General features: G+C 37.6%; 3 protein-coding genes across 5 annotated transcripts; 1 reads left to right on the top strand and 2 right to left on the bottom strand.

Annotated features, from left to right (window-relative positions):
- Window positions 1-1,793: 1,793 nt before the first annotated feature.
- On the bottom strand, window positions 1,794-12,229 carry garem1 (GRB2 associated regulator of MAPK1 subtype 1). Its single transcript, XM_042510429.2, has 6 exons — window positions 11,861-12,229; window positions 10,293-10,433; window positions 9,824-9,954; window positions 7,547-8,749; window positions 6,645-6,799; window positions 1,794-6,256 (listed from the first exon to the last, which is right to left on the bottom strand). Exons 1-6 carry the CDS (start codon window positions 11,979-11,981, stop codon window positions 5,395-5,397), a joined length of 2,613 nt encoding a protein of 870 aa, XP_042366363.2. The 5' UTR covers window positions 11,982-12,229; the 3' UTR covers window positions 1,794-5,394.
- Window positions 12,230-13,281: 1,052 nt separating this feature from the next.
- Window positions 13,282-19,757, top strand: ncf2 (neutrophil cytosolic factor 2). 2 transcript variants are annotated; one of them, XM_042510285.2, is made up of 15 exons: window positions 13,282-13,478; window positions 13,720-13,802; window positions 13,950-14,058; window positions 14,578-14,712; window positions 15,379-15,486; window positions 15,624-15,683; window positions 16,042-16,085; window positions 16,502-16,643; window positions 16,792-16,857; window positions 17,499-17,553; window positions 17,745-17,788; window positions 17,942-18,090; window positions 18,183-18,294; window positions 18,741-18,858; window positions 18,956-19,757. In XM_042510285.2, exons 1-15 carry the CDS (start codon window positions 13,305-13,307, stop codon window positions 19,045-19,047), a joined length of 1,491 nt encoding a protein of 496 aa, XP_042366219.2. In that variant the 5' UTR covers window positions 13,282-13,304; the 3' UTR covers window positions 19,048-19,757. The 2 variants fall into 2 exon arrangements, with proteins under 2 accessions (XP_042366219.2, XP_042366220.2); XM_042510286.2 differs by lacking the exon at window positions 13,720-13,802 and having other exon boundaries at window positions 13,315-13,478.
- dph2 (diphthamide biosynthesis 2) lies at window positions 19,233-24,287 on the bottom strand. Of its 2 annotated transcripts, none has more exons than XM_042510287.2 (7): window positions 24,137-24,287; window positions 23,540-23,716; window positions 23,297-23,409; window positions 22,109-22,329; window positions 20,812-21,495; window positions 19,781-19,960; window positions 19,233-19,583 (listed from the first exon to the last, which is right to left on the bottom strand). In XM_042510287.2, exons 2-7 carry the CDS (start codon window positions 23,687-23,689, stop codon window positions 19,453-19,455), a joined length of 1,479 nt encoding a protein of 492 aa, XP_042366221.2. In that variant the 5' UTR covers window positions 23,690-23,716; window positions 24,137-24,287; the 3' UTR covers window positions 19,233-19,452. The 2 variants fall into 2 exon arrangements, with proteins under 2 accessions (XP_042366221.2, XP_087928194.1); XM_088072068.1 differs by lacking the exon at window positions 24,137-24,287 and adding an exon at window positions 24,032-24,123.
- Window positions 24,288-24,747: the final 460 nt, after the last annotated feature.

Below are 24,747 nucleotides of genomic sequence, written 5' to 3'. Positions count from 1 at the left end.
CATTTTTGGCCTGACGGAGTTGGGGGTGGGTTACCATGTAGAGTGGAACAAAAGTGGTGACCTTAGAGCATCCTGGTTGGTTGGTTACAATAAGAGGAAATGATAAAATGGTGTCTGGATCAAAATCTTATGAACAACTACTCATTAGTCAAAGGACTCCAAATGTTGTCGAATTGTCTGAAATCATTTGTGTAAACCTTTTACTATGAAAGGATTACGTAATAATAGCAGCAGGTAAACAGGATGCGTTCACCTATTGGTCATAAAGGGTATCTTAAGGTCAGAAAAGTCAGAACTTCTGTTGATAATGGTTCATATGCCTTCATATGCACCTCACAAATATAAAGCATTTGTTTGGCAACATTTTTGACCAAATTCAACCTTACTAACAGTATTTAAGGTTGAGTCAATGCTTGATGCATGTCCTTAAATATTAAAATCAAGTATGACTTTAAAATATATGTAACCACTCAGCCGACTGGAACAAAAAAGCTTTTTAAAGTCATTATAATTAAGACTTTAAATATAAAAAAGTTATGAAATTGAAGCCAAAAAAAGCAGAACTGGTTTTTCCTTTGAACTGTGAGATGATAACCTGCTTGATGTAAGGCAGGAAGCAGCATTTGCAAGACCTCAAAAAAGCAGAACTGATGAAGCATTTACAGGTTCCCAAAATGTCTCAGATTGGATGTACAATTTGGTACAAAACCCCACCAAAGCTCTGCTGAGGACTGTCTGCAATTAGTCGACTGATTTTGCAAGACCTTTAGGGCCATTCGGAATTCAAATGCATTAAATCAATTAATTTGTAAAGAGATTCCAGATAAATTACAGCATATAACTAAACCTAGTGGGGCTGTAAAAAATCTTCATTCTTGTAATCACTAAATCTATCAACAATAAGTATGAATCAGTTGGACTCATAAATATCAGAAAATAGAGATAAATGCCTTCATCCTGGAGCACAAGATGTCACCAGTCTGTTTTATCCAACCAAGAGTCCAAAATCCATAATGTTAAGACAAAGAAAAGTAGCAGACTGTTATATTTTAAAAAGATGGCTTACATAATTAATCAGTTATCAAAACAGTACCTAATTATATGTTGTGCGATTAACTGATATGCTTAATGTTAGAAATGTATATAGAGATAGATAGAGCCCTCTGTCTGTCTTCTGCGTTTATTTTGTACATATTTTTGTGCACGTGTTCATAAAGTTTATGGTTACGGACCAAACAAAGCAGTATAAACAGATAATGTGGGGGCTGTGGAGTATAGTTTAAGCAAGATACAACCATAGGAGATGACAAAGACATTTAAAAAATACTGAGGTGGAACAAATCGGTGATATAGTAAGAATAATTTTCCGTCGACATGCCACAATGTATTTAATGGCCTTGTAGACCACCAGTGTGTAGCTCCTTTTAAAAGAGGCATTATTATGACTTTCTTTTTTTAGCTCTTTAAAATCACTATTTCCTTCAATTATCTGTACTTATTCCTACAATGAAATTGCATTTGTTAGCTGTTTTTTCATATATTATGATTGTATTAAAGCACTGCATACTTTAATACATAAAAGGCAAACAGAATTACAAGGAAGACTGTCAGACACTAACTTGTACTCTTATCTTTTCATCACTTTTTATGTTGCTAAATTACAGACTTCTTTCACCATCCAGGTTTTGTATGACGTTGTGCAACTGATAAAATGTGCAATCTTAAACCAATTCCTAATTTCCCATAAACAGTACTGATCTAGTTGACAAAAAACAACAAAAAAACCCCACAAACATCGTTAATCCATTTTTAATAGATAATACAATCAAAAAAGGGAAACAGAGTTGAATAGAAAGATAATGTCCATAACTCCAGACTTTCAGTAATGCTGACCAACACAGTTCCAAATGCTATCACAACCCAGTGTCACAGTTATTTCCCTCTTTTTTTTGCACAATGATGGTAATTATTCACATGGGCCTCTTTCCAGAGTTGATAATCATTATCAGAATGGAATACCTTTCAGTAATAGCTGCTTGATGATAGCGTATTAATGGGACTGGGTCAGTTGTCGACAGTTTCTATCTCAGAATTATTCAAGTAAAATGACTGATGAAAATTCCTTTGGCATGCACGATTTTCATTCCCCTGAAATTAACACTGTTGTAATTTTACTACGTGTAATACCTTGCCTTTTATTGTCACTCAGCTGTTCCTTCCCATGGTCTCTTTGGATCGCCATGACTATTGCATACAATAACAGTGTCAAGGGACACATGCCAAAGAAATGTGGATAGTGTGACAAAGTTACAAGAAAATTGACAAAATTACCTGAAAATATGGCTTATTAACATTATTTTTCAATCACCATCCATGTAGTGTGACTGAGGCTTGCAAGTTGTTGTTTTTTTCATTGCCAAGTATTATTTTTAATTTATGGATTTACAAACCCAGGTAGAACAGAAGTTGTACAGAATAAAAACAGGAAAAAATTATATAAAACATTTTTTGAACATAAGCTTTTTTCTCAGTAAAAATAATTTCAACATTAGTAATCACCTTCTTTAAAAAAAATCACATTAAATTTGCACTTACATAAAAAATTAAAATATTGCGTAAAATATGTAACAACCCGCTGCAAGTGTCAGGGGGTGAAAAAAACGACAGCTGTTGGCCAACAGATCAGACCAGGGTTGCATAAAAGGCTGAGACACCTTCAGCCAACAGTCTGAAAATAACTGTCCTGCATATTTTGCATTATGTTAAATACTGCATAAATAAATCAACTCTGATTCAAGGCTATAGAAAAACAATGTTTGGTACCAATAGAAACCAATATTTCCTTTTAGAAGATCACTTTCAATTTTAGCTCACAAACCGTCTCAGGACAAAGGGAAAAACACATATTACATCATTCCCTGATGTTCATGTTGAGACTTTGAGTTAGAGTGTATTCTCAAGAGACTGACTTAATGAAAATACTAAGCCAAAATGAAATATTATATATTTTAAGGTCTCTGGGTTAAGGCGCCGAAAAGCTTTCTTTTACATGTTTCTAGCATTAGAGGACACTTATAATACATAGAATGAGAACAAAGAAAAAGTACCGTTTTAGTTTTGAAAAAGCATGTAGTGCATTCACTCTCTACATAGACATTTTTTTATAGGTTTATATTTCATGACCTTATCTGCAATTAATTAGGCTGAAATCTATCAAAGTGCGTGATGCATAATTTGTATTTTATGTAGGATGTCATTTTACATTACCTCTGTCAGTTACCTCCATGTTTGTTTTAGAGTACAGTCATCATTTCATTAGGCCTCATCACTTTCTGCTATAAATGACCTTGTTATTTTTTAGCATAGATGTTTAAGGTTAAAGCGAGTAGCAATATAGCTGAATTAAACTTTAATTAAAATGCAGCAAATAGAAATAAGACCTTGCATAAGGAAGAGTTGACAAATCTGAGAAAGACCATCACAATCATTTCATTTGGCTCACTCATATAGCATAGTTCCATAAAGTTGAATGTCACACCAAGAATGCAGATGTGATTCCTGATTGGCCAACAAAAGCTCAGTTGGTTTGGATGCATGCAGCACTTTATCTCTTAGAAGTACACAGAAAACCAACACTTTTACCTGATATCAAACTGATGTACAAACAGCTCCTTCTTTATATATATTAAAAGAAGAAGTTTTTGGCTTTAACCAACACTCTCGTCTTCACAATTTAAAGGATTTTAGATTTTATCTATTCAGAGCTGTGAACTGAATCAGTATCAGTAACATTACAGCTATCGTCTCATTTTTCCAAATTCTTTTTTTAAGGAGCTGTACTTCCCAACAAGTCCTCCAACTCATATGACCACATAGGTTGTTAGTTCCTAAAGTTCCTTCTTAAATTAGGGCCCATAGTGGTGGCAGCAGATCTACAAAAAGACAACCTGTTGTGTTTGATCGTTAACAGTCGCAATTTTAAATATGTCTTTAGCATTATGAAATGACTGCAGTTTGGCAAGGAAACTACTTGGTTAGGTTATAGGGAAAGATCATGATTCGGGTTAAAATAAATCAATAGTAATGTACGTGACGTAAGCACTTTAGGTACCTGCTGTAAAAAAAATTGACATTGACCTCTGCTTTCATACAGAGTAGCAACAGAGGTCTCTTGGTGTATGGCTGCCTTCCAAATTGCATACATTTTCTTTTAACTTTTAATACATACTGCAGCTGCCTTCACAAAGTGCGTACTGTTGCATGGAGTATGAATACCATCAGGTACTTCATCGTAATTCTGCGCCCTGGACTTGGACCCTCTTCCTCCATAGCATGATAATTCAAGTAAAAAGAAAAAGTGTGCAATTTGGAACACAGTATAAGTCCTGTGTTTGTTTGACCAATCCTTCCACTCTGACCTCCTCTCTACATGGACATTGACACTTGTTATACTACCTCACCTGACTGCCTCCTTTGCTACTGTCACAATTACTACTTCCACTAACACTAAATGTGGATATGGGTTGTAAGAAGCTGTTTGTACAAAGTATGTATGACAAGTAGTTTGGGGGAGGACAGTCTTGTACATCAGTATGATACCAAAGGCTAAAAGTTAAGGTTCAAATCACTGACTATTTCTAACCATTCGGTAAAGTAGTAAATGTCCACTGATGCAAACCAAGCTTACAGCTTAAGAGGAGCTCAAAGGGGTTGATTTTTAAAAGAACACAATTTTATCTTAATGCCTATAGCAGTAGGAAGGTCTCAAATTCATTCAACAGTCATTAATTTAATCAACAGTTAAGAAATGCACTTGTAGAAACAGTCTATCCCATTCTTGAACTTTGAACTGACTGACTGCATAACTATATAATTGCAAGCTTAAGATGCAAGGAATTCTTTGGTTACCATTTTCAGCCGAATTTTAGATTGTGTATCCACTACAAAATTTAAACATACAAATATGTCCTCTGGTTTTTGTGCTCTTTTAAAAATCCCGGAAACAAAAGAATGTTGCAGTATTCCCCATTAAGATCAGAGTGACAGACTTTCCTCTGAGCAAATCTCTTATTTGTGTTTTGTCACATCAGTGTTTTCCTTTACATTTGTTGGCCTAAATTAGGATTTGTGTGGCACCAGTAGGTTGTGGTTGAAAAAGTACTAAGTAGCTGACACGAAAATGTCTTCAAGAAAGTGCCAAATGGTTCCAATCAGTTAGTAAATAACAGTCACAGACACTAAACAGGCTGGGAAACATTACCCAACGGCCTTCCCCACATTATAGTAACAAATTCATATTATACAAAAAGAAATTCTTTGTGGCTTGGTGTGCATAGCATATATACTGAAGGCATGACTGCTTTACAACAGGATTTTAGCGTCGTATACTGTTAGTTATATCTTGGGTCTCCACCCGTTTATGAACTGCATTAGTTTCTTTACCTGCAGTTTGCTTAGCTTGAAGTCCTCTGACAATATCTCCTCAGTGAGCTGCAGCAGTAAATTCCCATCAATCTTCTCAGACACAAAAAGAGAAACAATGTCATCTGGCAGGCCGATAAACCTTAGAGATTTGGACACCTCTTCAATAGAAAGACCGGCAAGATTGGATGGGGGCTGCCACTGTGCAGAGGGAGAAAAGGCTGCACAGTCGGGAGTTAATGAGCTAGAGATGGAATATATCTCCTTTGTGCCTTGCTCATGTGAAGTCGGTGAGCTATTTGAAGTTTCCTGCTCACTGTCACAGACTGATCCTGACAGTAAATCTGTGCACTTCTTTATGGCGTTTGATTTTGGTGTTCTCGGTGGTAAGATGGGGCAAGAGAGGCTCTGCTTAGTGTTAGATTCTTCTATCTGCTTGTCTCGGTACATTTCTGAATTGTAACTTGAAGATTTGGTGCAGAACTGATTCAGGGAAGCTTTCTGCGACCTGAAGTCCTCACTGTTCTGTGTGTGCTCTCGGCCGTCGAAGTCGACGAGGCTGGATGTGCAGGTTTTTGGGGTGCTCGGGGTTCTTTTTCTGGGGTAACTGTAGTAACTTCGACAGCTGGCTGGTAGGAAATCATCCATGCTGTGCGATTCTCCTCCACTGAAGTTATTTGGCCAAGACAACCTGGAGGACATTCCATCCGATGGCAGGCTACCACCGGGCAACGTAGTGTTTGGCTCAGTGCTGTTGGATTTACCCCAGTTACAGGGGTAGCACACATGGCTTTGCTCTTGTGAGTCAGCTGCCTCTTGCTCAGATGCTCCACTTCTGATGAAAGATAATAAAGAAATAATTTATAGAATGAGGGCAAACCTCACCATATGAATTCAATATTTACTAAAATAATTAAAAATTGACATTATACAGATGTTTCATGAGGGGTATAAGGAAAGAACGTGTGTTAAGGAGTAACTTCAATGTGCTGATTATTCTAAAAAAAAAAGTGTTGTGACAGACTGGCAAGAGGAAATATTTAATGGACATAGAAAAATACATTGAAAAAAATTAGTCTTTAAAACTAGAAAGTTAAAAGAATTGTCTGATTTTACACAACTCACTTTTTCTCAAAGCAAATATAGTCTCCTAGTTTTTTCTGTCAGATTTGAATTGAATGTAACTGGTGTCAGATGTGCTATAAGACGGGTCCAACTCTTACATGTTATGGAGACCAGAAGAATAATAGGAGAGGGTTGGACTTGGTGACCGAGTCTCCTGCTGCCTTGGTTTAGAGAGGATGGGCACCGATGGCATCTGTTTCAAACTCCGTGGAGGGATTGGAGGGGCATTCAAAAGACGGCATTCTTCCTTCACCTAGAAAACAAAAAAAACTTTGAAACTGATGAAAAAAAAAATAAACCTACTCTTCAAGATTTCCATTAAATCAAACCCCATGGTTTGAATTTTATCTGTAAAAGCCATTTAAATTTTTTATTGGTAACGGCAGAACCCACCATTACCAGGCTGGATTCTGATTGCTTACCAAAGCACAAGAGATATGAAGTGTAACAATGAGAAATCCAGGGCAATATCTCATTCATAAAAGCTTCAATGTTTATCATTTACTCTCTTTAAAGCATGCCAGAGCTTCACTGCTGCTGTGTCATAATAAAAGCTTTCAAATGGCAAAACACAAGGTGACATTTATTGTGAAGCAGCCACAGGAAACGATGTATTTATTGTCACAGTTAGCGTTAATGACAACCTTTCACCTAAAATAACTCTGCACAACAAGGCAACTGTCACTTTTGGCACTGTTTTTGTCAGTAGTTTATTTTTAAGTTTTGCAAAACACTAGTGGAACAAGAACAACAGCCACAGTGAACAGTTACATTTTTGGAAAATTATTCACATTTAAATTACTTATTTTTTTAAAGAAAAATTTTTGGTTTGTTTGGTTGCACTGCAATCTAATACAACACAATTGTCTCAGTTATATTTCTGACAAAGAGGCTGTATTTAGCTGCACTTAACATTTCAACAGCAAGCACAGGCGTTACCAAATCAACAAAGCCGGAAATCTTAAGGATTACAACTTAAAGTATGATGGATTATACTCACAGCTTCAGACTTGGGTGGAACTGGTGGTGGAGTAAGAGACACATCTGAACTGGGTGTAGCACCAAGAGGACAACTGACTGGGTATGACAGGGCTGCTGTTGTGCCACAGCCATTGTTGATACTTCGAATTCCCTCACTTAAAGAGGGTTTTGGGATCTGCCCTCTCAAGTGATCCAACCATAGCTCCTCATAGGGAACATCAGACTTGTTGAGAGATGACTGTTGGTTTGTGCTATCCATCAGTTCGGGGAAAAAGTGTTCATTTTCTCCTGAGTCTGAAGGGATGCAATCAGAGGGCAGAAGAGCCCAATCCCCACACAGTGTCATACAGCCCTGCAAATTGACCTCACTGTTACCATGCAGGTTGCTGCCATAGACACACACAGACAGTCGGTGGAAGGACTGGGTGAGTTCATCCCGGGCGTAAGTTAAAGAGCTGGGAATCTGCATGTGATTAGGACAACCATTAGAGCTGCCGCTTCCTCCGCTGCTTCCACTGCAACTGCCATTCCCACTGCCTTTCTTAGGGCTCTTGCCATCATCATTCCAGTCTGTCCTCACATCCCGGACGGCACGAGAATAGTCGTCTATGTCAAACTGCTCCTGGCAGAAGGAGAACCAGCGATGTACCATAGTATCTAACCACAGCTCTCCTTGCAGCAGTTCTTCTGGGATAATAAATCTAGGCATGGCCATATGAAAGGGGAAATGGATGGGGATAATTTTGTTGCTTCGCAGAATACAACACACAACCACAGTCTTCGTCTGAATGTTGACCAACTTGTAGCGATGACCCTCGCGGATGAGGTGAAGGTCATGCTGGTTGCGGGGTGGACTGCTGGGTACTGTAACGTTGACAGGGAGACGGGTTTTCTCCACAATGTTCCTGATGTTGTGTTCGCCGTCCTGCATCTGAAGCTCCAGTGGACTGCAGGTGCTGAACCTGCCTTTGCACTGGAAAGGCAGGCTGATGCTCTCATTGGTGCGATGGTTCATGCAGATCAGGCAAGGCATCTTGCCTCGACCGATCTTACTGATGGAGTTCAGCTTCCCGATCTTCTTAAAAATTGTGTTGAATCTTGATTTTTCTTTGGAGGTCTTGGCGTACAGGATCTCAGCCTGGCCCATTAATGTCAGTTCATCACCGGTGCTTAGTGTTATGTTGTAAACTTCAGTATCTTCATTGCATTCCCCTGAAGCCATCTGTGAAAAGAAGACATGTGGTCTAAGTATTTAAATAAGTATTTCACTGTTATAATGAGAATCCTCCCTCACACAAAACTAGGCTGTCTACGCAGTAGAAAGATGCAAATACTAGCATTAGTTTTTGCTCAAAGGATAGAAAAACTACACCTACCAGAATGCATCAGACCAATAAATGCTTCCGCTGATGGGTGACAAATTGCAACCTTGTCTCTTCAACACAATGGCGGCCAGCCAGATATCATATGTCGGTAAAACAGTAAGCTAAAACAAGTTTCTGAAAACCTCTGAGGTGGAAAATATGCAACTCAGAAACTCAATCTTTGTTTATATTTGATCAGCACTGCTTAGTTTTACTGTTTGATGTTTGTTTTTTTGGCCTGTTTTGGCTGTGCAGGAAGCAGTAGCACGTCCATTTCCTGCTTACAAACTCTACCATTTCGGCGAAACAGGGCATTAAAATATGTTTCTGAAAAACTTTTAGGTGAGAAGTAGGCAGTGTGGTAACTTAATCTTGATTTATATTCAATCAGCACTGCCTGGTTTTACCGTTTCATATGATTTCAGTCACAGTTTTAGAGACAGAGAGGGGCTTGTGTGTCTCTTGACAAGTTATACTCTTTGTGTATATGATGGCGGTGGCATGGTTGGCAGGCAGCCTGTACTTTGAACAAAAGACCAATGGATGTATTAAGAAAACAGAACAGACCTAGGAACCAGCGAAACACTGCCAAAAGACATAAATTACAACATTTGGCAGTGTTTTACCCACATTATTTTGATACAAAGCTTGTTGAAAACTGACAAAGTATCCCTTTAAGGAACCATTTGACCTTGTGATTTTGGTTTTTAGCTAAAAACCCTGTCCGCAAACATCCTGTCAGCAAATTAACAATTAAATTGCCTTTCGTAGAAATCTTCACAGGAAGATTTCAAGTCTTAACTGGAAATCTTAATCCTAATGTCAGAGTTGCAAGTTGTAGAGAAGTTATCGACATGTTATTGATAGTCAAAAAATACATATAGTAATTTCATCCACGAACAGCAATAATAATAATACCAAATTAAGCATACCTTAACATTGAAAGTGATTTCTTCCATGACGTATACCCTCTCTGGGAATGCTTTGGCCACCTCCTCCACGCTGTTGAAGTACTGCACAGGCTCCTTGACATCTCTGTCCTGCTCTAGTAGCTTAAACTGACCTGAAGTGTTATAAGACATATCAGTGTAAGTGACAGGGTCAAGCATAATTTGTACTTTTTAGTGCAAATATAAACTAAAAAATGAGGTAAAGCTACACATTGTTTGCACAATCTTTAAGCACTGAAACGCCAAAACTCTCCACAATATATCTTGTGTATTTTTAGGGCAGCAGCACAGATCAATTATTCTAATCATCATTCTTGGAGTCCCCTGATTCGAACCCCATTTTGTCAGTTAAAACACTGTCTTTCTGGTTTTGATATGCACAAAGATAAATCAAAAAAGTCAAAATCAAGCATATTCTAGAGCATCACGCATCCATGCAGATGTAGCTCACCTTCGTAGTGCACTGGGATCTCTATTTTGGGCCCAATGACATAATGTCCCTCCTCCAGACTGTGAGCAGTAATCGTTGTCCACTGACGGCAGGAATGAATCAAGAGGTAGTCATTGTCTCTGAGCCCTTCAACCAACTGACCTACAGGAATGAAACCAAGTCGATCACAGACTATATTTTACAATCCCAGAGGTACTGTACAACTAATGGGTGCGGTAGACAAAAATATCAAATGTACACAAAATTTAAAAAACTTTTAGAATAACTTCTGTTGCACTAGCTGCGAAAACCTGTCATAAAACACATAACACATAACACATCACAAGGCTGTTGTGCAAAATGTAAAACCAAAGACAAAAGGGTGTTGTTGAAATAGAAAGTATATTTAACGTCTCAAACACAAATGGCCTAAATTATATTAAAGTTGTATAACATCAAATCACTCAATTTTGGCATTTGATGTAATAGACACACTGGTGTCTAGAATGTGGGTCATGGCAACATAATTGATTTATAATGTCTATGGTGGAGACAGACATTTAATGATTATCACAAACAGTAAAGCAAGTATCCCAAGAAATGCCATGATTACTCTTTCTTTATTTATTGCACTTGTGAGCCTCATAGGCTGCTCCACTCAAGCCAAGGCATTAGATTACTCAGCACACTCAAGCCCCTATCCTCCATGGACAATGACAAATGTCTTAATCTATACCTCCCTAAAAAGCAAGCACTAGCATTTAAAAAGCAATACACCGCCACAATTCTTCATGAGGCTAAGTAGAGGGTGACAAAAGATGGGAAGATAGAGAACAAAATAATCATTATTGTTGATTTCATTTCAAAGTCCCTACTATACTGGATCTACTAAGGTTAGTGCACAATTTGCAAAAAGAACTGTTGTGAAGGTAAATTTGCTTACATAATACAGTCATTTGGAGTTTTGCTATACGTTTACCTATGTGTATCTTAACTATAGCATTTTGTATGTTTTTCCTTACATGCACCTTCTACTATATTGAGAATAAGGCCAAGGATGATTTTTCAGCCTAGATTGAAAAATTAAGTCGACTCATCCTGCTACAATTATTATTTGTCCTTTTTGTCCTTCCAAAAAAAGGCATCATGCTGCACATGCACTTTTATAATATGCATACAGTTTCAATGAGTAACTGTGTTGCACAATCAACACTCTTTTGATGTCTTAATATGTTGTCCATAACGTGAAATATTATTACTAATTCGTTATTATGCCAATGGTTGTCTTAACACTAATTTACTGTCTTTACTTTCATGGCTACAGAGACAACAGAGAAGTTACAATTCAGTATAGGAATTCAAAACTTTTATGTGAGATATTCACTGCAGATACAATAATTCGAAGTTAATGACGCATCCTTCATCATTAATTAACGCTGACTTTATGTTAACAAGCAGTTTTTGTCGAGAATCAAAACGATACGCAGACAAAATTATTCACAAATATGTTGAACTAGTTTACCTTAGCAGCTAACTAGCAAATAGCAGCTAGAAAACGACAACTTTACTAGTGACAGCAAGATACTAACCGTTATCCAGCTTGGCAATTTGAGGCAACCTGTAAGCACTGACAAGTTGATCTAGTGGTAAAGACGTCGTGCTCCATGTAACATCTTTTAAATTGTTGTACAACATTGTTCCAAGGTCCATCTTTGCTAGCTTGCATTAGCCAACTAGTGAGCTAGCTAGCAATGTGTAAACACGGTCACAAAAGGCTACTGTAAGCTAACCAGCAGAGTAATACATCAGCTCTCCATCTAAAACTCAATGTTTGGCGCGTTTCTTATTAATCGTCGCATATTTCCCTTTTCATTTGCCTACGTATCATTAAGGTCCGTTGTCTCATAATGTAGCTGAGCCATGTTTGTTTAGCTCGCGACGGCTGCATCAGGGCAACTGCTCCAGAGTAAACGAGCTGAATAACGGAAATACCTTTTTTTTCTTTAAAAATAAAAGCATTATTTACATTGGGGTATACAAGAGAGCGAAGGAGGGTGAACAACATGATACGCATTTCTAATTTCTTGGTGAAATCTTTATCTGCTTTAGAATACAACTTTGTATTAAAACATTGTGTGTTACAGTGCATGGTATGCAAATTTGAGAGCATCGTCTGTTCACGCGCAATGTATTTTTAAATTCATTTACCGGAAGTAAAAGTTTTGTACTGCTAAGGGACTGTTCTTTAGTTATCAGGGAAATGGGGTGGCTGGGGAGTAACTTTTTAATTGTTATTTTATCTTGACCCTCTCCAAAAGTACAGATATTTTCCCTTGAGTCTCTCTGAGTGACTGAGGAGAAATGCATGGCCCTCCCTCCACAATAAATAGGCCCTTACCACAATGTTTTTGTTTTTTATATATATTCACTCCAAATGTAGGATTCCAGATGTAGATTCCAAATTGAGTTTCGAATAGCATTTAAATTAAATGCAAATAAAAACATTTAAAGTTGTATGTCCCCGAAGCCAAATATAAAAAATAAAAGTCCCTCCCATATGCTTAAAAAATATTAGACATGCCTCCCCCATTTGGTACACTAGGGCCCTTTTCTGTTATTATTATTATTATTATTATTATTATTATCATTATTAATTAACAATTAATTCAAAATAAAACTCAATTTGGTCTTCCAGATGTAAGGCTTTTTCATTTTGATCTTGAAAATTAAAAAATATATATACAATAATATAATATATAAAAAATATATCCCTCTGAATAAATGATAGAAGTACACATTTCTGATGCAGAACATTTTAGGTACAAGGGATGAAAGTAATATGGGAAAGTAAACTGACAAACACACACTTACGATCACATGTGGTGGGGGGAAAGAATAGCCAGTTGGCCTTCAAGCCTGGTTTGCAAATTTACCAATAATGACAGTGTCATCACACTTCCTGATCGAGCTGATACAAATCAGAAGAGCTTCCTTAATTTGGTCTGTAGCTCAGTGGACTCCTAACCAGTCACTATGTCTTTTGTGGACACTCTGCGCCAGTGGGACGAGGCTGTAACTTGTGTGGACAGACAGGATTTGACAGAAGCACTCAGGATTTTCTTGGCTATAAAAGAACCAAACTCCAAAATTTATTTTGACATTGGCTGTCTCCATCTTCTTAACCAAGACTTTGATGCTGCTGAAAAGGTTTGTCTGACCTTTCCTGGTGAACTGCAAGCTAAAACATTACTGACATAAAAACTATGGTATTTATTTTGTAATATGCATCAAAAAGTCAAATTTTGTTTTCCGATGTTGCCGAAAAAGCTGAGATGAAATGCTGTGATATTTTACATTCTGAAAGTGCAAGTCACTGTGAAAGAAGAAGTACAGTCAACCATTTCTCTTTTCCTTTAGAGGAAGTGACTATTTTTTGATTGTTTCTCAGGCGTTTGATCGCAGCATCGGCAAAGATGAGCATTTGGCTATTGCCTTCTTTCAAAGAGGGATGACGTTTTACAAAAAAGAGAGGCAAGACACACCAGTCATCTCAAATACCGTATACTACAATACTACATGCTACTGTTATCATGACATTGACTCCTTGTTACTGCTCTGTTTTTGAACGTTTGTTCCATGCAAAAGTATCTCACTGGATTATTTATTGCATTTTCAAAGGTATGAGGAGAGTTTAGCTGATTTCCAGCAGGCCTTCAAAGCACTGAGAGGCAACCAGCTGATAGATTACAAAGCACTGGGGCTCAGATACAAACTATACGCATGTGAGGTAAGAATCCAAAAGCCTCCAGAGTTTATTTAAATGTCCAAAATGTTAAAATGCCTTCTGTTGATTACTGTCAAACAGTTTAGAGACAGACAATGTCACCTTATTCACCTTTATACTTTAACTTACTGTTTTACATGCTGTTTACATTTCTGCACACTTAATACTTCTCATAACCCACATACAGTACATTAATTACATTCCTGATTACCTTTATTTTGAAATACCTGTGCACCTGTCTCCCTCAAATGGATACCATTATATTTTCTATGTTATTTTTTTATCTCTGTAACTTTACTTTTGCATTTGGTAATATGATGTTCAAAAGCAGTGGGTCAATTTGTTTTGTTTTGGCAATGTTGTTGTCAGCCATTCACCCCAATTTGACATGTACTCACTGTTTTCCAAGTTTAGAAAATTAACAGAAAGCATTATTCAGACATTATTCTTAATTCTGTGGTCTGCATGATGGATTAAAGTGGTGACAAGCTTCTAACACGACTTCAGTGTTTCCCGCCATAGGTTCTCCTCAACATGGCTCTGTCTGAGGCTCAGATGGGAAAGTGGGAAAAAGCCCATGAAAAGCTTGTGAAGGCTCTCGACTACAAGACAGATACCAAGCTCAATATCATCGACAAAGCTCTGGACTCCGCCCTGGTCAGACAACACAGCCACAATTATTTAAAAAAATAAAGAAAAAGTCCTCACCCATGACAAAATATTTTGATTTAATCTACAAATAAGATATTTTGTCCAGTTATTCATGATCATTTAATGCAATCTTATTCACAACAAAGAAACATTTATTCAGCTTGTATATTTAAAAAAAACAAAACAACCATTGACTTTACAGATGATGCACCCACCCACAACTCAGGTGAGGCTTTTTAATAAAGCATCGCTTCACATTGACCAGCCAGTGACCAATTATTAACCCTTAGGGCTTGCTTTAATATTGCAAACACTTTGTACACAAAATGCACTTTTGAAAAAAAAAAAAGGTTAAAAAAATATTTAACGTTAATATGATTTTCTACTTTCATTGAGTTTATTTTTTAACCAACATCAGTCCTGATCATAAATTTCAAGAATTTTAACCCTTTAAATGACAAATTCTGTCATAATGCCACTATGTTTTTACGTGCAAAGAAGACTGTTTTTTTTAAATTTTTCATTACAGCCTGGACTATGTCAATGCAGCCACGTTGATTTTTACAGTGCAATGAGTGGAAATGCGTGAACAGCAACTGAATTAGCTTCTTGTCATGACAGAATTACATGACAAATATTATAATATCAATTGCAATGCAATTTCACCTACAGAGACAGAAACTTTTCAAGCCAGTCGAGTTCCCATCAAAAGTGCTGTTCAGACCAAATAAGCACTACGTTGCAGAGCTGGAGAAGAAGGACTACCTCGGAAAAGCAAAGGTAACACTTGATCTCATACTGCATACCCGATAAGCTGATACATTGAGTAGTAGAGCTCATCTAATTCACTATAGCTGTCACTTTGCACTGTAACAATTTGCCATACATGAGCTACATTTTGTTTCTGTTATCTGCAGGTTGTCTCCTCCGTCGTTCCTCAGGATGCCTTCTCAGGATTTGCCCCATTACAGCCACAGGTGACATATGGGCTCTTTGGCAATAAAGTAAAAATATACAATCTAAGGATGAAGAAATCAGTATATCATGCCAAAAACACAAAACATGGAAGATTATATTGAGTTATGATTAAGTTGATATTGCACTGTTGCCATGATATAAGGAAACTTTGATAGGTTGTATTATATACAAGTATTAATGACATTTTCTGCTGTTTAAAACCAGGGGCTTTTAATAAAATGCTACATTTCACTATATCAAAGACTATTGGTACTTTTTAAATATTGTTGCTGTGCTGCCGTGCAACAACATGCTGCATCTGACACCTTTTTCAGCTCTACTGATTCGATGCTTTGTGTTTCTGTTTGCATCTGGCAGGTTGAAGATGGTCCAACTCGTCCAAAAGAACCTGAAGTTCTAAGGTAGAGTCTCTTTGAATTCATAAAAACGTGGTCCTCCTTTCTAAAGACACATTAGATTTAGTTACTGTAATTTTGAAAATACAATTTGTTGACAGCTGTTCTAATTAAGCCATGTTGTAGGCAAAAATGATTACCTTGATATTTGATAAGACTTTGTGATAGATGGCAGATTTTCAACTGGAAATGGAGTATTTATAAACTGGAAAAATAATGTCTAAATGTTGACAGAAATACAAAATATGGGGGAAAAAAGCATTGAGCAAGTCTATAAAATGTTATTCTTTCAAAAAATGAAAGCGCAGAATCACTGTGTAAATGTAAACAACAGTATAGATTTGTATTATTACTCAGTGAAGTTCATGGCTTATGTGACAGCAGATGTTTTGATGCCATGTGGATGTCTCCCGTCTTCACAGGGCTTTAGAAGGAGAACCCCACACTGTCCTGTTTGAGTTTGTTCCCGAGACGAGTGACGAGTTGGCTGTGGTGCCGGGTAATATCGTGTTTGTGCTGCAGAAGGGTGCCGACAACTGGGCATATGTGGTCTTTAATGAAAGAGTAAGACCACTACAGAATCTGGACATCTGCACCTCTGTGCAAGTGTACATCTATCAACACCTCCATTTGGCAATTGTGTTTTTTTCCTATTTTTAATATCATGTTTATGTCACTTAAGAGTATTCATCATTTATCATGTATATTACAGAGGGGACTCGTTCCTTACAATTACCTGGAACGTTTGGAGATCTCTTTGGCGTCTAAACAAAATGGGGTAAGCAATGGACCTAATTTTGTACATTACTTTGTTGGTGATATCGCAGATTGCTATAATAATGCCAATACTTGAACACGCTGTGCAGCTATAGGAGTACGAATCATTTCTTTTTTGTTTTGTAGATGTCTTGTATTTCTAGAAGTGGTGTAGTCTCCTGTAGTCAAAATTTTTGTTATGAGACTTTAAAATGTTTAAGAGACAGTTCACCCCAAAATTTCAATACATATTTTCCCACTTATCTGAAGGGCTATTTATCAATCTAAATTATTTTGGTATGAGTTACAAAGTGGCACTATATGGTACTCAGCTTGTGATGCTAAGAGTGCAAAAAAAAAGAAAAGCTCAAAAGCAACGTCTCTTTCCAGAAATCATGGGCCAGTAACTCAAGATATTGTACTGTATTTTTAGCATTTTCATTAAGAACTATTTTCTTGATATGGAACTACTCCTGCCAACAGTATCACTGAGCAGTAGAAAACACGCGAAAATATGTATTTTTTAAACCATGAGGTGAAGAGTTCCTTTAAATACATTAATACTAAAAAGGCATTTGATAAATTGTAGTATTTGCTAACATTCTGTAGCATGTTGAAAATCTTTTTTTCCCTCCGTCATTTAATGTAATTAATTACGTACAGGCAAGATCTCAGCCTCCAAACCGAGAACCTCCGACCAGACCTGAAAGGAAACCAGGTAGAGCTTTCTTACACATTATTCAAGCAAAATGAAATAACTACAGGCACTATTCCCTATTTGGTGGTTAATACCATTGCATATGACCAACTCAACCCATCAGTCACACCAAAGGTGGTTTTTTAATAGATATTTTTGCAAATATAATTTGACCCATATAACTTTTTGTTTCCCCATTTTCTGTATTAAAGGTCTTACTCCTACTGGTAACAGCAGTGGAGACACACAACATAAGGTATGCCGAGTCATATCCGTAATCTGTCCAGTCCTGCCTATGAATGTGATACTCCTGTAACCACAAAATGTGCTAATATATTAAGTATTTAAGGTGGATTTTCTTATCATTTCTGTGATGATTTAAGTCAATCAATGTGTCGTTTGACGCCAGGATGAAGAGCCGACAGACAACTCATATATCATCAAAGTCCGTTTCACATTCACCTTTGCTGTCTCAGTACCACCTGAGTCTCCCTATGCCATACTGATCGAGAAAATCAGTAAAAAACTGAAGCGCACCCCTTCTGCAATCACCTTGAGGTAAGATACACATTTAAAAAAAAGTCTTACAGGTTAATTGATGTATTGTGTTACTACTGAAGTTCAAAATTCAATTGTTTTGTTTGATTCAGTTTAACCGCTGAGGCAACGGAGGAAAGCGTAATCGATGCCAGCACAGAAATGGAAAGTGTGTGGAGTCGTGCCAGTGGTAGACGAGTCACGCTGTGGTGTAAGGCCACAGAGGTAAGGAAGCGGTGATAGTAATTAAAATGGTTATTCCGGTCAATAGTAACTTCCAATATGGATATTTGGGTGGTTATTCATTTTTAGGATCTTGCTGAAAATGGTATTCAATAGATATCTGGGAATTTATTGTTTTTTAGGGTGGAAAAAAGACATTGAGACTATTGAGATTTTGTGCGTTACGAACATATGAGCAACTGCATACCTCCACCATGGCGGTTCTGAGAAGTCAACTGGAATTATTGTTCATATGCAGATTTTTTAATATATTATGGGAGTGCTTTATGCTCCATGTTAGCACTCCATGTTGGGCTAACTGTCTTCCTGATTTTACTACATACAACTTACACCATGAATGACAAAGCCACACAAACAGATCACTTTTTTTTTTCTTCAGCTATGATAAAATTGGGCAGAAAATGATTTTCTACTCTTTGTGTCTCTAGCAAACTGATGAAAATCCAAAAAGTGAGATTCACTTGGTAGCAATTCACTCCTATGAGTCCTCAAATCCTGAAGATCTCAGTTTTCACGAAGGCGACACAATCACGTTCCTCTCTAAAGGTGAGACTCTGAGTTCTTTTCTGACACATATATTTGGAAATGCTATTCATTTTCCAAGAAATATGATACAAATTCATAATTTCCTCTTTTTCTTTAGTTAACCAGGATTGGCTGGAAGGGCAGTGTAATGGAAACACTGGTATATTTCCAGCATCCTTTGTGGAAGAAGTTCCTGCCAATGGCCAGTAATTTAAATACAAAAATGTTAACAAAAAAGAAACATTTAAGAAGCAAAAGTTGAAAAGTGGTCAGAAATGCCCAACCATTTTTATAAGAAACTAAATTTGATTACTCAGGGCCTATATATCAATGTAATACTAATTTATAACATATTCTCTTTAAAATAAACCAAATGATGACAGAACTCCATTGGATAAGTTTGACAAGTTGTAATGTTTGGATAAAATCAGGTACATTCTGAGATTCAGAAAGTATTGTGATAATAAGTAGTAGTGATACTGACATACAGTACATACATATTGATATCAGATATTGATTTTCTGAAAACCTAACAGATTCAAGAAATTAAATTATGCATCTAATACCTGCAGGTGTGGTTGAATTGTCAGTGCGAGACTTCGGATTACTGTTAAATTATGATGGAGACGTTCCTTCCTCTTCATAGGCGATAGCTATGCCTTTCCTGCCCTCTACTGCCTTCACCACAGGTGTCTCCCCAAGCTTCTGCTCTAAGCCACGCCAGCTTCTCTCTGACAGAAAAGATGCTGAAAGGAGAAAGCATAAACCTGTGATGTAATACCAGATATTTATAAGTGTGTTTGTGCGAGACAGTGACAAGTAGACTGAGAACTTTTGTTAGTGTTTGCTCACATGCCCAAATACTGTAAGTGTGTGAAATTTCACAATAAAACATATGGCTGTGTGGAAATGAAAGCAAACAGTGTTTTTATATGCGGCATACCGGCTGAGTTGGTGGCTACAGTCAGCGTCTGGTTCCTGAGGACCACCGAAGACCCAAAAGAGGACACTGCCGGCTCACTGCTCAACAGATTCTTGCTTCGCAGAGCTCCTGTGATTAAAGACACGTCTGTCTCATCGTCCCCCTCCTGCTTATCAGCCAAAGGCACATGACTTTTTCCACCTGGTGCAAGTTTGAGAGGAAAAATAAATAAATTAGATGTAGCAAAAGACTCTTCGTTAGGCTGTTTGGCTATTAACAACAGAACTGTATTCATATTAGGGAGGGTATGCAAGTTTTAGTCTTTTCTTTGAGTCAAGAAAAATGCAATACCATCCCTGTAATATCTCAAAATGTAGAATGGAGTTGATACAAATAATTTCATCATGAATAACTAAAAGAGGAATATTCACTGAGGCCTCCAATGCACATATTGAAAAGTAAATAAGATTTTTCAAACTCTATAGTAAATTTAAAGGTTCTATATGTAACATACAGAACATTAATACAGCAGCAAACTAATATTAGATATGTAAAGATATAGTGGAGATGTGGTGTCCTGAGCAGCTAATGAAGTCCTGCTCCGTGTGTGTATGTTATAATTCGAGCTTCTCTGTGGTTTGTTGTGGTGAGCTGGTCAGGCCGCCTGTGCATGTTAGTGCATGTGTGTATCCCATTGGTTAACTCATTGCCGCCACTTGGCAGTGTGCTTATACTGCGGTTACCACTGATATTAGGCTGGAGATGTCGCAGAAGCATCGCACCCCTCTGGTTCCCCGATTGAGAACCGTGTGCAGACAACACTCTGAATTTCAAAAAGAGCCCCTTTAACCTTGCAATCTTTATTTTTGAGTACAGCCTACATTTAAGACTTAATTTAAACGATGATAGCAAACCTTCCCTGAACTGTTTTGATAAACATAAATAACATTTAATGCAGCATTTAATCCCCTTATTATTTTAATGTAATCCCTTAACATAAAAAAGCTAAGAGGAGTTATTTTATTTCTGATGTGAATAAATCCCAATCCTACCTGGCAGGAGATGTCTGAAGTCTGTGACATATTCCTCTGACCACTCCCTCTTCTTGTTGCAGGCCACCTCCATCTCAAACGGTGTTACGACAGGTTTATAGAACTCACTGGAGTCCAGCAGCGAGTTCTCCGGACACGCAATTAACACAAAAATGTCAATTTCAAGGAAGTTTGCCAGTTTGGGCACGTTCAGTTTCCCCATGGCGAATATGTAGCTCTTCTTACCGGCTGCTCGGATGGTCTCTTTCAGCTGCTGGATGATCTTGAGGTAGTCGGCCACTCCAAGCGTGCCGACCAGGATGCCGACCACATTGGCATCTTTGGCCCTTTCTATAGCGTAATATCGCTTCATCAGTGCACGGTTGACGCTTACTGACTCGGCCCTCCCAGTCATTTTTATGGGGTCAAAAGAACAAAATGAGCACCGATTCCAAGTCATCATGAAGTTCCTCAGTGTCACTCCCTCTTGGCCGATGTAGAACATACTGTAATCTGTGATGCTTAAACCATTTTTTAAGGAGAGCTGCCTCCCAAACTGACAGATAACCCCGTCCTCATCTTGCTCTGACGTGTCCTTGTGTTGTCTTTTAATCCGACCGTGACTGTAACACTGCTCCCCTTCAACAACAAGCTCTGAGATGACAAGGTTTGGGTACTCTGGTGAAAGGAGCGTCACAAGATCATCTGGGAAAAAAAAAAAATATATATGTTGTATTTAGTCAAACACAAAACCATTAACAAACCCTTAATCAGCTAAAATGTGAAAATATCTACCAAATATCATGACATGAACATATACCAGAGTTCCTACAGCTTAAAGAAAGATAGATTTAAGACTTTTTAAGACTTTTTATGTCACTTGCAGTGAAATTTAAGACAAATTTTACAATAATCAAAACTGAAGGAAAAAAACAACATTAACCAACACCGATTACTTAAGGTTAAGAACAACTTTGTCTAAATTTTATTTGTAATAATAAAATATTTTTTGTGCTGTTAATGCATGAGGCATCTGGTAAATTATAAATATAAAAAAGACAAAAAAGATAGTATCATTTATTTTGAGATTTTACAATGTAATGTCATAAAAAATGATCCCTACTTCCAATGTCTGAGCATTTTTGAGACTTATGTAAGATTGATTTAAGACATTTTAATACCTACTGAGACCCAATTTTTAAATAAATGAATTTAATGCCTTTTAGGACTTTTTAAGGATCCATGGGAACCCTGATATAATCCCTCTTTCATACACCAGATTAAAGAGCATACAGCAGGGTTCTGTAGAATAGCTTACTTATAGCGTGAACATAGTTGACATCATAGAGGATGACGATGTGTCTCTGTGTGTCTGGGTAAAGCTCTCTGAAGGCAGAAGCGCACTTCTCAAGATCCACCGCTCTTCTCTCAAAAATATACAGCAGGGGAAGCCGTTTAGACGGGCTGAGGCAAGCGCTGCCATAGTGCACAATGCAGTCGGCTCCAACGTGTTCTGCAGCTACCTCGTCCACACAGCAGCTGCTCAAGAGAATTCAACAAAAAAATTAAGCATGGTGACAAAAATAACGACACACAGAGCTTTTTAACCTCACTTTTGAGATCACTTTTTTTTTTTTTTTTTTACAAAAGCTATTCTTAATTCAAAATACCACATGATCAAAACTTGGAAACGATCACATACAAAGCATATGTCAGCCACAACATTAAAACCACTCAGGTTAAGTGAATAACATTCATCACCTCATAAAAAGCAATGTTCTGATAGGAAAACTTGGGTTTTGGTATTTATGTGGATGCCAGTTGACAAGCAGAAGCACCCACCCAAACATTGCTGTAGACTAAGTCCACCCGGCAACAGCACTCTCCCAGCAGGAAAATGTGCCATAACACACTGCAAAGACTGTTTAAGAATGGTCCAAAGAACGTGACAAAGATCTTGAGAAATTGTCCGGGCTTTCAAATCACAGAGGCGCCACCACACCACCCACAAGACTCAAAGGATCTACTGCTAACATCCTGGTGCCAGACACCACAGGAAATCTAATATGTCTGTGCCTCAACAGGTCAGAGCCGAGGCCAAACCAAGGAGGCCCCACTGTAAGTACTGGCATGTGCCATGGATGCTCAATCAGATTGGGATCTGGGGAATTTGGAAACCAAGTTGATACCTTGAGCTCTTTGTCACATTCCACTGGCAATATTTTATTATTTTATTAATTATATCCATTGCACATCGTTAATCTCAGAGAGGCTCTGCCATCGCAAAGTACTTTTGCTATTTGGGTCTGCAACAACGTTTCGTTAGGTGCTGCGTGTCAAGTGGCATCCACATGAATGCCTTGCCCATAGTTTCCAAGCGGAACATTGCATTGTGACAAGATGAAACATGTTACTCACCTCACCAATCAGTGGTTTTATAGCTGTGGTTGATCAATTTAAAGTGCCTGCAAATTGTGATTTCTCATATAAACCTTGTGTATGTTACCTGCCATAGGATGTATCTCCCAAAATGAACGGCTTGGCATTACTGTTTCTCTCAATCTCTGCTGATATTGCAACTGAATCCACCAGCAGCTCATCAGGAAACTGCAGAGCAACCTGTGAACATTTTTAGACAAACTCATCAAACGTAGAAAAGAGCTTTCTAACAAATATTGTGTTGACATTTAATGCTCTATACAAATTAACTTAAACGACTAGACGATTGAAGGGAACATGATGTCCTCACCTTTTCAAAACGATGCTCACTGATGAAGTCGCAAGTCTTCTTAATCTGATACAACTCTTCAAGTTTTTCCAGAGGTGCGTTTGTCCTCACAGCGACGTCCACCACTCGCTGAATCACGGTTTCCGAGCTGCTACTGAATGCGTCACTCATTGTTGCAGAGGAAACACACAGCGGTGCCTGTTAAAACGCGATAAAGCTTAATTTAGCATATCAGTTGGTGACAAAGCAGCCAAGCTATTGAAACGACGACAAGCATTTCTAAAATACTTAGTAGTTTGTTCTGTCAGGGGAATGAATGTGTCTGACTGAACTTTACTTAGCTGACGTTAAATGAGACTGCTAGCTTGTAACGTAACGTTTAGGAATTACTGAACAAAAGTCTAAAAATGTAGATAACCATTTCTCAACATTGTCGAGTTGAAGTTATGGTGTTTTAGTACCAGAAAACCGCACATGTCGTTACAAATGTACAGTTAACCATCCTTTAATTACCTGACGTTACTTTAGTTCAGTCTGCTAGCTTAGCCGCTAGCTGTTCTTTGTTTAAACTTTGAGCATTAACAAACTACCATATACAACACATACATGTAGACTTACAATTCGATGTCATGTGGGTAGTTGTTGACGGATAAACGCTTCTTTGACAGCTAAGTTACACACGTGTAGATAGTGAAGAATAACGTTACATCAGTTCTACTAGTGCAAGTACTTCCGGTTCAGGTGTTTTTCAAAATAAAAGCCAGGAGAAACTAACAACGATGCTGACAATCAGCTGTTCATTTTCCTGGTATTATTTATCTCAAGATTACTCATATTTGTCCGTTACTCACCCCTGACGTCATAAAAATGATTACTATCACTTCTACGTCTAGCTAATTCGATGCGGTATTTTTTTTTGAGTATGCTTTTCATAATTAATTTGTAAATTTTCTATTCTATATTCATTTTCTTGATTTTCACAGAGCTTTGCCTTATTTTTTTTCCTTTTAATATGTTTAATTTATAAAGCAAACACAAAGACAAATTTCTTGTAAGTGAAAACCTTGTCATTGGCAATAAACCTTACTCTGTTACTGAACTCACATTTTCAGATCACTGAGTTGTGATACACACTATTTTTGAAATACAGGGGACACAATAAATCCACGTGATTAGGAAAAAATAATAATCTAAGGCAGAGAAAGAGCAAAAAAATATTACTGGACCAC

This window comes from Plectropomus leopardus, chromosome 21 (genome assembly GCF_026936395.1).
Source record: "Plectropomus leopardus strain MGB_pleo_1.0 chromosome 21, ASM2693639v1, whole genome shotgun sequence".
NCBI lineage: Eukaryota > Metazoa > Chordata > Actinopteri > Perciformes > Serranidae > Plectropomus > Plectropomus leopardus.
Note: the sequence above shows the minus strand (reverse complement) of the source record. Positions and strands in the feature narration are given on the sequence as shown.

Coding starts and splice junctions, on each gene's coding strand:
- ncf2 (XM_042510285.2), top strand. CDS start 13,305: ATGTCTTTTGTGGACACTCTGCGCCAGTGGGACGAGGCTGTAACTTGT. Junction 15,487..15,623: donor ACTACCTCGGAAAAGCAAAG/GTAACACTTGAT, acceptor TGTTATCTGCAG/GTTGTCTCCTCCGTCGTTCC. Junction 16,644..16,791: donor ATGTGGTCTTTAATGAAAGA/GTAAGACCACTA, acceptor TGTATATTACAG/AGGGGACTCGTTCCTTACAA.
- dph2 (XM_042510287.2), bottom strand. CDS start 23,689: ATGAGTGACGCATTCAGTAGCAGCTCGGAAACCGTGATTCAGCGAGTG. Junction 21,496..22,108: donor CAACTATGTTCACGCTATAA/GTAAGCTATTCT, acceptor TTTTTTTCCCAG/ATGATCTTGTGACGCTCCTT. Junction 19,584..19,780: donor TGTAGCCACCAACTCAGCCG/GTATGCCGCATA, acceptor TTCTCCTTTCAG/CATCTTTTCTGTCAGAGAGA.
- garem1 (XM_042510429.2), bottom strand. CDS start 11,981: ATGGACCTTGGAACAATGTTGTACAACAATTTAAAAGATGTTACATGG. Junction 9,955..10,292: donor GATCCCAGTGCACTACGAAG/GTGAGCTACATC, acceptor ATAACACTTCAG/GTCAGTTTAAGCTACTAGAG. Junction 6,800..7,546: donor TTCCACCCAAGTCTGAAGCT/GTGAGTATAATC, acceptor TTTGTTTTCTAG/GTGAAGGAAGAATGCCGTCT.